We start from the raw sequence: 14,433 nt of genomic DNA, 5'->3' as shown, positions 1-14,433 counted from the left end.
TATCAGCCAACTGAAAATGGATAAATTATTGGATGAGATGTCTTTCAATTTTTTATGTGTTCATTTAATATACTTTTCTTAAAAATAAGTTTTTTTTTTTACTTTTTTAAATAAGTAAATTGTATTTTGAATACGTGATCGTTTTAAAAAATTGATTTTGAGTTTAAAATGTAGTAAAAATTCCTATTTGACAATCATCAAATGATAAAAAAAAGAATAAGTTGACGTAAACCATCCCTGTTTTCGTAATAAAATATGATTATCTTTCTCACTCGAGAAGCATGCTTTGTTTGAACATGATTTGATTCTTTAACAACCAAACCTAAGATCACGATGTAGATTATTATTTTTTTTTTCTTTGCTAATTAAAATATAATATTATATTGCCCATGAGGAACTCGAGGTTTCTCTACTTCCAACGATGGGATTCCTTTGTTTCAAACCTGACAGTGACAGAACCAACTATTTTTTTAATACAAATAATCATTTTATATAACTTTACACCAATAGAAATGAAAATTTTATCTTTTAAAAGTTATGAAAATAAAACTAATATTTTTTTAACAATAAATTGTTGGAGATTTCATTGTAGATAAAGATATTTTTGTAGTACATAAATATGTGTATAAATTTCAACTTAAATATCAAATTTATAAAGCTAAATAGACTCAAATTTTATTTTATATCAAATTATTCTAAAGTCTAGTAAATATCAGTCATATCTAATGTAAGATAAATATAATAAAAACATTTTATAATTATTATATTAGTTAAATTATATATTATTTTAGAAATTAAAAAAATATTAGTATCTAAATTAATTTATATTACTGATAAATAGTTTTTAAATTAGTATTTAATCAACAATCATTCTGATCTAGTATTGTCCGTTAAGAACAGTGTCTCAATGGATTAAGTGATGAAGTATATATAAAATGATTTTGATCCCTCGACTCTTTAATGATGTGAAATTATTATGTATATTAGAACAACTACCAACTTTAAAATCTAAATTTATAAATTATTTATCAATAATAAAAATTAATTTAGATATAATAATTTTTTAAATTTTTAAAGTAGTATTTAATTTATTTAATATAGCAATTAATTATTTTTTATTTTTAAAAAATTGATTTTTAGTTAATTTAAGCCAGTTAAAGTAAATATAGCATTACTTACACATTGATGGAAAAGAAATTGTGGGGAAATTCCTCTAGAATTATCCAATGGAGCTTTGAAATGCATTATGCGCGTGTGAAAATGGCAACGAATAACGACAAAAGATGATGAAGTCGATTCGCTGCACACAGCTTTAACTGCAGAAATCAAATCAGAAGATAAAGTGTGGGACCGTGTCACATGCAGTGTGTCGCACACACACTCATCCAACTACTCTATCATCACCCATATCTTCTAAGCTATAATATTTTTTTTGTTAAACAGAACATGTGTCTGTTTTACAGCACCAACCTTATCCCTCCAAATCACTACCATGTCCCACTTCCTCTTTTCTTAAAGCTCTTTGTGTCTTGTCGTCATTGTTTCTTGTCTGGTTAAGACTTGAAATCAGATCAAACTGTCATAGGGCATAAATGAGTAAGTAAATAACATTATTTTAAAAAAATTTGTTGAAAATGGTGTCTTAAGTCCATATCCTATTTAGCTTCTTCATACTAATTTACAATTTATATTCACTAAAAATAATATATAGTTACAGTTTTGGTTTTAAACAGATGATTTGGTTTGACTCCACTTTTGTGTTTGCAGATGATTTTAGAATAACAAAGGGAAAAGTAAAAATGGAGACATTTAAATTAATAAAGTATATTTGGAAGTTTATTTGAGAAGGCACACACTACTTTGAAAAGAAACTATTTTGAGAAGATGGAGTTATTTAAGATTGATGTAAAATAGTTATTTTTGTAAAACAAAATTATATGAATAGAAAAAATTATCTTATAATTATTAAATTTTTTAGAGGAATACACACGAAAGAGACATGCTAAACCAAGGATGTCAACTCAATAAGATGTTTAGGGTTTAGGGTTAATAAATTTTTTAAAAACAATATGTTTGTCAATCTCTTTCTTTATATGTTGTTCAATTTTTTTATTCTATTAAATGTGTGATTAAAACTTATGAATTTCTAACAATATTTCTTTAATATGAGTCTCTTATGTATTGGTACACTCCTTTCAGTTCTAAGTCAATGTTGAGTTTTCAGTACCAATAAATCGTGAATCGTGAATCAATAATGTATTATCTCATCACTTTCAATTCAAAATGTAATATCTAAAGATTTATATTGTAATATTTTTTAGACACAATGTATTATAATTATATTATTTATAAATATTTTTTAAGACTTAAAGGAAAAATAACAATAACAATATTAATAATAAAATATTAATTTTAAAGTAATAATAATAATAATAATAATAATAAGTATTAATTTTTAAATAATAATAAATATTAATTTTAAAGGAATAATAATAAGTATTAATTTTAAAAGTATAATAATAATAATAATGAGGTGTTTTTAATTTAATAAAATATACTAATTGTTCTAGTGAAAAGGGATATCTCTCAACCAGTAGCTGAGGTCGATTAAACTCTTAGATGGTTATCGGATGATATCCTTGCAAGTTTCATGAATTGACTCCAAGAAAATGAGGGGATTCTACTTGTAGAAAATATGACGCTCGCTTAAGTCAGTAAGAGTATCAAAATATATTGAGTATAGTGTAAAATATGAGTTGAAAAAGTCTTCATCCCTTCTCCTTGTATTTAGTCTTGTTTTGAACTATATTTCCAAATTAATTGCAATTACGCATATATAGTCAATCTTTATAATTAATGTCCGTCTTTATGAGAAATAAATGAGATCTTTTTCGTTAACTCTAAATATCAACATTAAGATAGTTTCACCACATGATTGGACTTGAGGCCATATACTCACACTAGATATGATCAATCCAATGATAAACTCAAAAATTAAGATGAACATGTTTGGTGGAAAAACACACCAATTAATTAGCCAATGTGTAGATCGTTAAAACATAAAAAAAAAGTATCATTTTCCAAACGTAAGATCAACTCTAAAATAGCAGTAATCTGAGCACAGGTAAAATTGTATTTGATATGGGGCAATTCAATTTTTCAAAACATATTTATCTGTACTCCTGCATGACTGTTCATGCAGTAATAATGAAAAAACACTAATCTTATTCTTGTAATGGTAGGATAGAAAAGTTTTATGGGACTCATTTAGGTACCAATTCAAAGTCATGATATGTAACAGCTCCACTTGAAAACCCCAGTTATATTATATTTGATATTCATAGGTCGGATATCAAACTTCACAACATGATAGTAACTAAATGATAACATAGTACTAAATACGAAAACTAGATAAAATCCACATACAACACTTAAGCATAGATATAGAAGACAGTTATGCATAGGTGGATAAGCCTGCATATTTATTTGTGATTAAAAAGGTAGGATTGAAAAGAGAACAACACGTAGAGAAACTCATTAGATTGAGATGCTGTTGGGAATTCCTCTAAAAGTGAGGCCTTCATCTTCACAAGTAGGAAGAAGCACAGTGTAGGGCATCTTAACTGGTCCATTACGGTTTCTAAGACTTGAATCTTTGTTCCTCCCCATGATTTTTTCTTCAATTTCCTTCAGCTTTTGTCCAAACCTCTTAAATGCTTGAAGTGCTTTTATGTTATTAGTCCAATTTGGATTGTCCCTCTGTCCTAGATAGACCTCATCAGAAGCATGTCTTGACAATATCTCTATCACTGAAAGGTCCACAATGGCCTCAACCTTCCCTGTAATTGTTCTCAAATAAGCCTTTTGATAATTGCTGGTGAGCTCACCATATTCTTTGGTTCCTGGTTCAGGCAGCAATCTTCTGGTTATAGTTGGACGATTTAGGATGAAACCACCGTAAGGATATTGTCCAAAATTCACAGCTGCATGAAGAGCTGAAGCAATCCATATAATAATGGAGCAAGTGTGGATCAGATCTTGAGGAGTGTTCAACTTTGGCCACCATGGCTTATCTTTCAAGTCACCGTGACCTTTCTCAACAGCTTCTTTCCACCAAGCTTGGAGTTCAGTGTCTTTCTTAACTGCATCATTTGTGGGATAGTACAAGGAGACATAGTCTTTAACCCAGGTCTGGATAGTATCCCATATTTCTAGTCCATCAACAGCATAAGGGTAGTCCTCTACCACAAGGCGAAGGCCATATGGAGAGGATGGATCCTCAACTGCCATTCCTCTGAATCAAGGGTGAATAATACAAAGGACTTTGGTATCAAAAATGAAACTTTTAACTTGAAAATTGTATAGCAATCTATGTGTATAAACATTACCTCTTGATAAGATCTGCTGGAAGGGCTTGATCAGTGAAAACCCAACTCTTGTAAACTGCTGAGGACATCTCTACAGCGAATTCGCCTGGCAAAAATGATCGCTCAATGACACCACCTGCATTGATAAGCGACTGTCGTGCAAGTGCATTGATATTCATAGTGTCACGATAATGAGGCAACAGAAGTTTATAAATAGGGTGGAGCACACTCAAATGTCTGTTTGTTGCTATCACAAACGGTTCCATTACGGCATGAGTATTCAACCTGAGATCACGAACAAATAAAAAATCACTTCACAAATTCAAAATAGATAAGTTTTTGTGTGATGACAGAGGCAGAATTTTTAATACCAATGGCTCATGAGTTGATGGTAGCAGGAGTCATTCACAACAACATAAGCCTTTGCAAGTAACCAAATTGTGCTTTCAGCACCTCCATCTGCAGGCAAGATTACTCTACTATTGGCACCCTTTCCCCCAGGATTTGGCAAACTTAATTCAATGGCTAGTGGCTTCAATGTGTTGTCATCTTTCAAGAAAAGGATAGTTCTTGTGGCATAACACTTTGCAGTGGGAAGGTCATTGATCCTTTCCAAATATGGTATGAATGCATCATGATGATCTAATATGAACAATCTGTTACCATGCAGTGCCTGTTGCACAAAAATATAATCATGCCATGATCATTTAGTGTCATGATTAATTTGGTATTGATGTGTCACTTTGTTATGATATTTGTATCACTCACCTCTTCCACAGTGAGTCCACCAAGGTTGATCTCCAAGTGTTCTTTGGTCATTGTACTAGTTTGATCACCATACACCGTAACATCTAGCTTGCTTTTTGGAGGGAACTCCTACCATTCGTTAAACAGCATTAACAATGATGCAATGAATATAATCCAACACAGAAACCAAATTTCTTCTTAGTTACTAAACCAACAATAAAAGCACTGCTTACTTGAAGGCGTTGAATTAGGCAAGGATTAACACCAGCAAGCATCTCTCTTCCAAATTCTTCATCAGTCATCCATGCAGACTTAGTAACTGCTCCAAATCATTTGGAAAACATAGAAACGTTAAACATGACAGAAAAAAAGTCAAGTATTAATTAGCATGCACTCAGAGTTTATTTTACTTAAGATATGTAATATAATAACAAGCATATACACAATACCTCTGATGACGTGAGGTGGTGGAAACTTGAGGACTTGCTCACCATCAGTGCGGAGGATTTCCTTAAGCACTGGTATGGGGCTAATTTTGCTGATTACATCTGTAGGGAGATAAAGTCCACCTTCAAAGAGTCCACGCACGTCTTCAAAGGTATCAAACTCATTGTTGAAACCAAATGCCTTTTGAAATGTAGGTAACACATTTTGAGTTAAGGACTTTATTGCATAGGTAAGAAAGTCTCCTGACTTCAAATGACCAAAGTTTTCATCTCTTGGAATGTAGGTGTCACTGGTTGGTATCTCACACTTAGGGTCTATTAGAAGTTAAACAAAATTGAAATTAATAACAGCAGTGAGAACTCACCACAGTCTTCAAAAACAAAATGAATTTCTATGTCATAATGCATAACATCTCTACATATGTTACCAAAAACATATGAAACATTTGGATTAAGCTTAACATTGTATGTGTTGGAATTGATTGTTGAAAATAGAAAACATAATTCTAACCTTTCCTTGTTGATTTTCTACCAGTTCTTCCCCTGCGAGGGTAGGGAAAGTCACTAGACCCTCCAAGAGTAGTACGAGCTAAATTCTTGTTCTTGTCTGGGTTGCCCAAATCATTATAAACATCATAATCATAGATCCTGTCATATTCCTTGCGCTCCCCCGTTCCATCTCCTCTAAGATTTTCCAACTCTTCTTTTCTGTACTTTACCAGTGAAGCTGGAGTTTCATTTGGAAGATATGTCTGCAACACATTTAACCATGTTTTTCATTTACACAGTGGGAAGAAAATGAGCTAGCTAAATTATATGAAAGTTAAGGGAAAATTTTGAATTTCATAAGTTGCTTGCTTTGGTAGGTAGAAAGTTACTTACCTTATTAGCAAAGAAAATGCGATCCCTTTTGTAAGACTTAGCGTTGTAGACCCATGAATTGCAAACAAAGTGAATGGTTCCATGATTGGGAATGTCTTCAAGAGTGAGACTCACAAGAAAAAACTCAGATTGCATAAAGTTTTTGATGTAAAATGCTTCTGGAATTCCAAAATTCTCATCCCATTCAAAATAAACATTGAATGCATCTTGTCTATCTCCCAAGTTTGGTAACGAAGGAAGATGTTTCTCCAAAAAGGTTTGCTTTCCAACCTTTCCATTTCCAAGCCCTGAAAAAAGTATACAGATTCTGCATGTGTAAGTGATGCACTTTGCAATAGTTTAGTGGTTATGTTAGAACCATAATTCGTAGCATTTATATCAACAATGATTATTCCAATTTCTTAGTTGTGCATAGCTAAAATTGGTGTGCAATACATAATTCTTTTTTAAGTTAAATGCCAAAATTGCATATATTGATTTTGATCTTATTCTTACACTATTCTATATATTTTTACAATATCTGTATATATAATTATACATAAAAGAAAGTTTGATTTGGCTTAATAATAAAATACATCAATGATATATAATATATTTTGAATAGGATCTAATTATTTAAGGATGCTCCAATAAAAACTGAATCATTTAAACGATATTTTTTTCAGATTGGATTCATATTTTAAACATAATAATTAAGCATAATTACACCACGCTCCTACTCTACACTAATATTTATAATAATATTAATATTAATATAAACTGGAAATATATATTAAATATTTTTGTGCTGTTAAATTATTTACTGTTGTAATATAACATATAATTAACATAAATTTACTTTTAATACCTATACTATAACATTTATTTATAAAAAAATATAGATATTCATTTTTTTTTCCGTATTTTATTGTATCTCTTTGCTATTTCTATCCGTTTTCATTATTATTATTTTTTTCTCTTTTTTTTACCGTAATCTATATCACAAAATACTGCGAACGTCTACTATGAATCTTTATATTTTTAGAAAGACAAATACACTAATGAAAGTTACTTCCAGTGAGTAAAAAAAAAAACAAAGTTACTTCGAGTATATATTAAATGAGAATATTTTGTATAGTGTATATTAAACATAATTATTGTCAAAAGTGTAATCTCATGAGAAACTATGATAAAAGATATACCTCTTATTATTTGCATGAATTTATGTATATATATTCATAAGAAGAATCTAATAGTTATATATCTATATAAAATATATTTATATTTTTCATTTCATTATAAATGGCCATAATTACAAAGTTGGAGTATCATTCTTTTGCTGATAAAAAAATGAACATTTTTTTCAAACTAATTATTATAAAAGATAATGCAAAACTGCTTCTAAAATAAAAACAAAAGCAACGTGTATGTATTTAATGATGGAGAAGTTGTATGATTTAACTTCTTCAAAAACTGTACTATAGGGTATTTATTTTTCATTTAAAGAAATATTTGATCTTGGACAAGAGTTAGGTTAAGTTTTTTGCAGGTGTTGCTGAGATGTTGAAAGAAGTAGAAGATAGAGAAACAAACCATCAGTTTTGGTTGCACTGATCAACTGAATGGCAATGTTACGGCTGAAGATGGCAGTGGCACCGTCAACTATGCCTCCAACTATGTCAGTGGCAGCACCGAAAAGACCACCTGCAGCACCAACTATTCCACCCCTAGTGGTTGACACAAATTCATTGAAGTCAAACACATTCTTGGTCATCAACACCACCGTGCCCTTTATCTTGTGACCCCTGTTCAAGATCCCAAACATTTTTGCTACCTTCTCAAACACAGCACACTCTTCTTTGGGTGGGAGAGGTTTTGCAGCTTAATGCTTGTGCCTTGTGGCTTCTCTAGGGGAAGGTATTTATAGGTAAATGTGAAGTCCTTCAACTCAGTGCTGAATTATCTCTAATTTTTCACACATATTTTCCTCCTCCCTCTGCATACAGGTAAACTGCTCTCGTATTGGTTGAGATTTTGTAAAGAATTCATGGAGGGACAAATATACAAACGTTCGTACACTGCATTTATGACTATGGATCCAAAGGATAATAATGGAAATACACAAAACTGACTACAGAATATGAAAGGGAGAAAAAAATACAGTAGTAAATAAATATATCACAAAAGAAATGTACTCGTATTTTGATAAATTGGAGTTCATATAATATATATATAGACTATGGTAAGATTGGTATTCTAAAATAGACACATATTGCACTGCTTCGTATTTGGATGTTGTTAAAGAAATTGATACATTATGGAGATAGTAGTTGTTAAAGAAGTTGATACATCAATAGAATTATTTTTAGAAATGGAAGAGTGGGTGTGTATGAAATATTTTGTATAGCTAAAATGAAGACTTGGGTGTAGATGATGTATAAACTCTCAAATGTGTCATTTATTCCTTAGAAAATATAAGATTGTTGCATTTCTAAAAAATTTATATGGTGGTGATATCGGCCTTCACATGACGAACACTTCGTATAGTGGTGACACTTATGTTTGGGGATGGTAGCCTAAGCATAAAGGAAGGAGCATGGTGAAAGGAGGAGAAATGAGGTGGAAAACAAAGGTGAGGGTGAAAAGACAAGGATAAAAACATGCACTAATGTTAATGTAAAGAAGAAAGGGCACAAGTGAGCACTCCTAAAAAATCTCCTATATATATTAGGTTGGTTTTTATTAAAATTGATGTAATATATGAGATGCTACATTAGTATATAATTCCTTAGAAAATATAAGATCGATGAAGTGATTTTAAAGAGACAACATGCATTAGAGGAAGTAAGTAAACTGAGTAGCTAAATCCAAGAAAACGAAAGATTAGTTAAGTAAGAGTTTTGTCGATTAAGAGGAAGGCACAAATTGCGTTGGTCAAACTCACGATAGGCGAACGCAAAAGAAATGTTGTGTGGGTATCTGACGCATGGTAGACACTAAGAGAAAGTGGAAGAGAAAAAAAAAATTGTCGACCTAGCCAATGCAAAGTTTTTTGTCATAACTTTTGCGTCGGCTTGACCCACACAAACTGCGTTCATTTTACGTTGGCTTGACTCACGCAAAATTGTGTCTGTTGTGCATTAGTTTGGTCGATGCAAAGAGAAATAAATTAATTATTTTGGAAATTCTTGTTAATAAATTATATTTACATGTAATTTTAGTTCATAAATTAAATAAAAGTAGAGATATGTGTCGGCCTAGCAGACACTATAGTCGTTGTTGGGCATGCATCGGTCTAGCCGACGCAAGTTATGTGTCAAGCTTTAACGTTGTTTTACATCAGTCTGAGTCAAAGCGAAATTATTAATAAATGTCAACTTTGTCTCCCTTGGTCAGTTTTTCTCAAAATAAAAAAAAAAAACTCTCCAAATTCAAAACCTAATTTTTTCTCTCTGCACAACTCCCTCCTTCGTCGCTTCCTCTCTCCGCTGCCACCTTCCTTGGTCCCTCCCTCCGCTCTATTGGTCCCTCCCTCCACTTTGCCAGCTCCTCCCTCCTCTCTGCGGCATGTTCTCCTCCCATGTAGCTTCCATCTTTCTCTTCTCTTGATCTCGCAACAATGAACGGAGAATTTATTTATTTATTTTTTTTATTTCAGTTCCATTTATTGTCTTAGGCCAAACTCCATCTTCAATTTATACGTACTTTGGTTTTGGATGGTTGAATGAGTTGTTTTGGTTTAATCAAAATTTGTTAATCCAAAATGTGTCTTTTTTTCTCTTCCAAAACCAAAAAAACTCCTCTTCACTCGAAGGAAAAGGAAGAAATAAGCTTAGGTTGTCACGTCAGTAAAAGCAGTGCCTAACACGATATTGCACATTGGACGACGCAATAATCAGAAATAGTTCTCGGTCCATCTTACACTTAACATAAATCAATCCATGTTGATGAAATCACCATGAATAGCCTTCTGCCTAATTATTGCTCAATGCAAATGATATGGCACCTATGAAGCTCGAACACTCCTCTTGAATGGCGTGTCGATGTCTGATACTCGTATCAGACACCAACACTCGTATGACACCTGTAGGACACGTATCCGTGAAGTGTCAAATTCAAAAAGTATTTTTTTAGATTTCTGACAATTCTAGTACGGATCTAACACAATTTTCAAAAAAAAAATACAATAATTTTCTCAAATTTCAAATTTTATTGTATAAATTGTTATTATGATTATAAAAATAAGAAACAAATCCTTGTGAACTAGTCATGAAAAACATCTTTCTGCTCCAAAAAATAATTTGAAACATACTTGTGCACATAAATATTTATTGTCAATTTATATAATTTATAATTATATAATATATAAATTCGTGTCCCCGTGTCCTACATTTTAGAGATTTTACGTATCTCCATATCTGTGTCCGTGTTGTATTTGTGTTTGTGTCGTATTAATGTCCGTGTCAGTGTCTGTGCTACATAGTATGATACCCAACCTTTTCACCAGTTTTTCTCTTTGACTTCATGAGGTTCAACTCATAATCTTTTGAAAATTCATCCTTTAACCTTTCATTTCCTCTTTCACACATTATGTTCAATGGTTAGACAAAATTTAACTAAGATTATAGTGGTATAATTATATGGTAGTAATCAAAATCCAATTATTTACAAAAGAAAAAAAAAAAAACTCAGTAAGTTAAAAGTTAAAAAGGAATTTATTATGTTAATACAGAAAAAATGACTAAAGTAAAAGTAAAAGTTAACATTATCATAAGTCTAATTCGTTACCATACAATTTACCCTAAATTTATTATAAGGTATTTAATTATGCTAAGATTATGAAAATCGTGATAATATATTTAAAAAAAAAAAGAGTTAAAATTGATAGACAACAAAAGTAGTTTTGAGTGTGACTAGTACCTTACGTATTAAATGTGGATCATGACTCATGTGAGAATTCAGAACTTTTGGTACTACATAAATTTTGCTTTAGCATTAATAAGGATCTGACTCGTGAGAATTCACTATTATTGGAACTACATATATCTTTTTTGCATTTACACGTGAAATCTAATGTTTTAATTATTATTTGAATTTTCTTTATGTTATGAAAATAATAATTAAAGTTAGAACCAAATTTTAGTAAATGAGATTTGGATTCAAGTTTCTTGAAAAATGTCTAAAGAAGTTTTAATAATTATATCAGTGAAGTTTTGTTGTTATTTTATGATTATTATTATTATCCTTATTATATGATTATAAATATTAATATAATTAATAAAATAAAAATTAATAACATTATTTATATATTTAATATCATTATTATTATTAAATATAATTACATTTAATATTATTAAATATTATAAGTATTATTAAATATTATTATTATTAAATATTATTATTATTATTATTAAATATTATTACTATTATTAAATATTATTAATATTATAAGTATTATTAAATATTATAAGTATTATTAAATATTATTAATATTATAAGTATTATTAAATATTATTAATATTATAAGTATTATTAAATATTATTAATGTTGTTATATTATTAATATCATTAATACTATTAATATTACTAATATTATTAATATAATACTAATTATATTATTTATATTAATATTATTAATTTTATAGTATTAATAATATGTATACTTATTAGTTATGATTATTATTATTTATGAATATTAATTATGATTTTATAATTATTTATATTATAATAATATTTATTTTTAATATTATGTATATATTAATTATTATGAAAATAGTTGGTAGATAATAGAGATTTGTGGGTGATAGTTCGTATGTAATAAAGATTCGTGAGTAATAGTTGTACGTAATAGAGATCCATAGGTAAAAGTTAGTAGGTAATAAGATTCATGAGTAATAGTTAGTAGGTAATGCTGAATTTACCTACGGATTCAGAATCTGTGGGTAATATCCGTACATAATGTTTCCGTAGATATTATCCATAGGTAATGCTGAATTTACCTACGGATTCAGATATATGGGTAAAAATACATAGGTAATATTGATTTTTTTAGTAATTAACGAATAGAACCATTAGATTGAAAGACAATAATTTGGATAATGAAATTTAATTCTTTTAAAGATACTAAGTTAATTTTTTTTTTGAAATTTTACATTATTTATATATCAAGAAAAAATCACTTGTGCATGAATAATATGTATAACACGTTTTACATTATAATTTATTTTATGTAGTTAGTTTATTGACTTTTTCAATATTACCTTAAAATTTTATGAATTTTTATTGTAAACTATTTTTTTATTAGAATTTTTTGTATAATCTGATTCAGAGTTTAAATGATTTTAAATTAGAGCATTCAAAAGTTAAGTATCCTGGTTCATAGTGAGAAATGTATTTTATAAGCCTAAATTAATTGTCTCTTATTCTCTCAATTTTAACTAATATTATCTAATCTTTAAAGTTTGTATCTTTTTCAAATGGTTTCAATTATCATCCCTTTATTTTTTTGCTAATATTTTGGATAGTTTATTGAATCTCTATTAATGATCAATGGGCCAATACATGACCCCAATCTCAACTCGAGTAGGCATAAAGATTTATCCAGCGAAAAAAAAAAAAACAAATTACAATGTAAGTAATAATAGGTTTATGCTTGTGCATGAAACATTAGATCGTTGAATATGACATAAGTTTCTTAATTGGTTAATGATCTTGTTTGTTCTCAACGTTTTATCAATTGCCCATATTCAAATTATCATCCAAGTTAAGACTCGACAATTGCCTAAGTTAAGAAAAACAAACTTATGTCACACGGGGTTAGACTTTAAGCAAATGTTAGCAAGAGTTAGGTTGGTACTACCTGATAAGGTCAATTTTTGTAGATATAACTTGATAAGATCAGTCTTTTTAGATACTGTCTGATAAGGTTGGCGCCTAATAAGGTCAACTTTTGTAGATATCGACTGATAAAGGTCGATTTTTGCATATACCACATGATAAGGTCAATTTTTGGTAGATACCATGTGATAAAGTTGGTTTTTGGTACATGTCGCCTAATAAATTTGGTTGATCAGGCCAAATTTTGTAGATGTCATTTTTATAAGGTTGGTTTGTTGTCTGATAAGGTCAACTTTTTAATGTTTTGAATGAGCCAAGGTCAAGGCTAATCATATTCAACATTTTAATATATAATTCATCCAAGTTGGGGTCAAGGCTAATAATAGTAAGTTTTTTAACAATCCAACCTAGTCAAGGTTGAGGTTGATCATAGCATCATTTTAATAATCCAACCAAGTTGAGGTTGAGGTTGATTATAGACAACATTTTAATAATCCAACAAAGTTGGGGTCGAGGCTGATCATAGTCAGCATTTTAACAAGGTCGTCATGCTCTCCGATAACTTCCACATCATCACCTACAACGACTAAGGGATTGTTGTTGTTACCATTATTAATGTAGATGAGAATGAGGATTCATTGTAATCAAACACATTTTCAATGACAATAATAAAAAACACTTGTTGTTTTACAGTAATTATCATATCGTTGTTTTATTTAATTACAAAATATCTCATTTTTTAACATTGGAAGACAAGTAAGTAAGATGACGAAGTAAGATAATACTCACTCTACCCAATTGATCAAGAAATGACAGAAACTCAATTGAAAAACATCAAAATGTTAAATACATGCTTAAAAATTAATAAAAGACTTAGTTAAAAATAACTAAATGAGAAACTTTTAATTAAGCCTAAAATTTATGATAACTTCAAATTATATCTTCAATTTTTTGTTCATAACATTTTATTTTAAAATTTATAATTCTTATTTAAATTTTAGTCAACATATGCTATTAAAAAAATAAGAAATTAGTTTATTAAAATATAAAGAATGTAAATTTCATTTATTAAAAATACAAGAAAAATAAATGTATATTTAAAAACTAGAGAATATGAGAATTATTTTATTAATAATATAAAGAAAGTGAATATTTATTTTAAAACTAATAAAAGT

The 14,433-nt window shown here is 29.4% G+C and overlaps 1 protein-coding gene across 1 annotated transcript; it reads right to left on the bottom strand.

The window, feature by feature from the left end:
* Positions 1-3,307: 3,307 nt before the first annotated feature.
* Positions 3,308-8,620, bottom strand: LOC137819045 (linoleate 9S-lipoxygenase 1). The gene is made up of 9 exons (XM_068622767.2): positions 8,015-8,620; positions 6,443-6,729; positions 6,072-6,312; positions 5,564-5,875; positions 5,348-5,433; positions 5,136-5,243; positions 4,739-5,040; positions 4,389-4,652; positions 3,308-4,294 (listed from the first exon to the last, which is right to left on the bottom strand). The coding sequence occupies exons 1-9, from the start codon at positions 8,244-8,246 to the stop codon at positions 3,538-3,540; spliced, it is 2,589 nt and encodes an 862-aa protein (XP_068478868.2). The 5' UTR covers positions 8,247-8,620; the 3' UTR covers positions 3,308-3,537.
* Between the last annotated feature and the right edge of the window lie 5,813 nt (positions 8,621-14,433).

This window comes from Phaseolus vulgaris, chromosome 10, assembly GCF_051622355.1.
Source record: "Phaseolus vulgaris cultivar YP4 chromosome 10, ASM5162235v1, whole genome shotgun sequence".
Classification (NCBI taxonomy): domain Eukaryota; kingdom Viridiplantae; phylum Streptophyta; class Magnoliopsida; order Fabales; family Fabaceae; genus Phaseolus; species Phaseolus vulgaris.
Note: the sequence above shows the minus strand (reverse complement) of the source record. Positions and strands in the feature narration are given on the sequence as shown.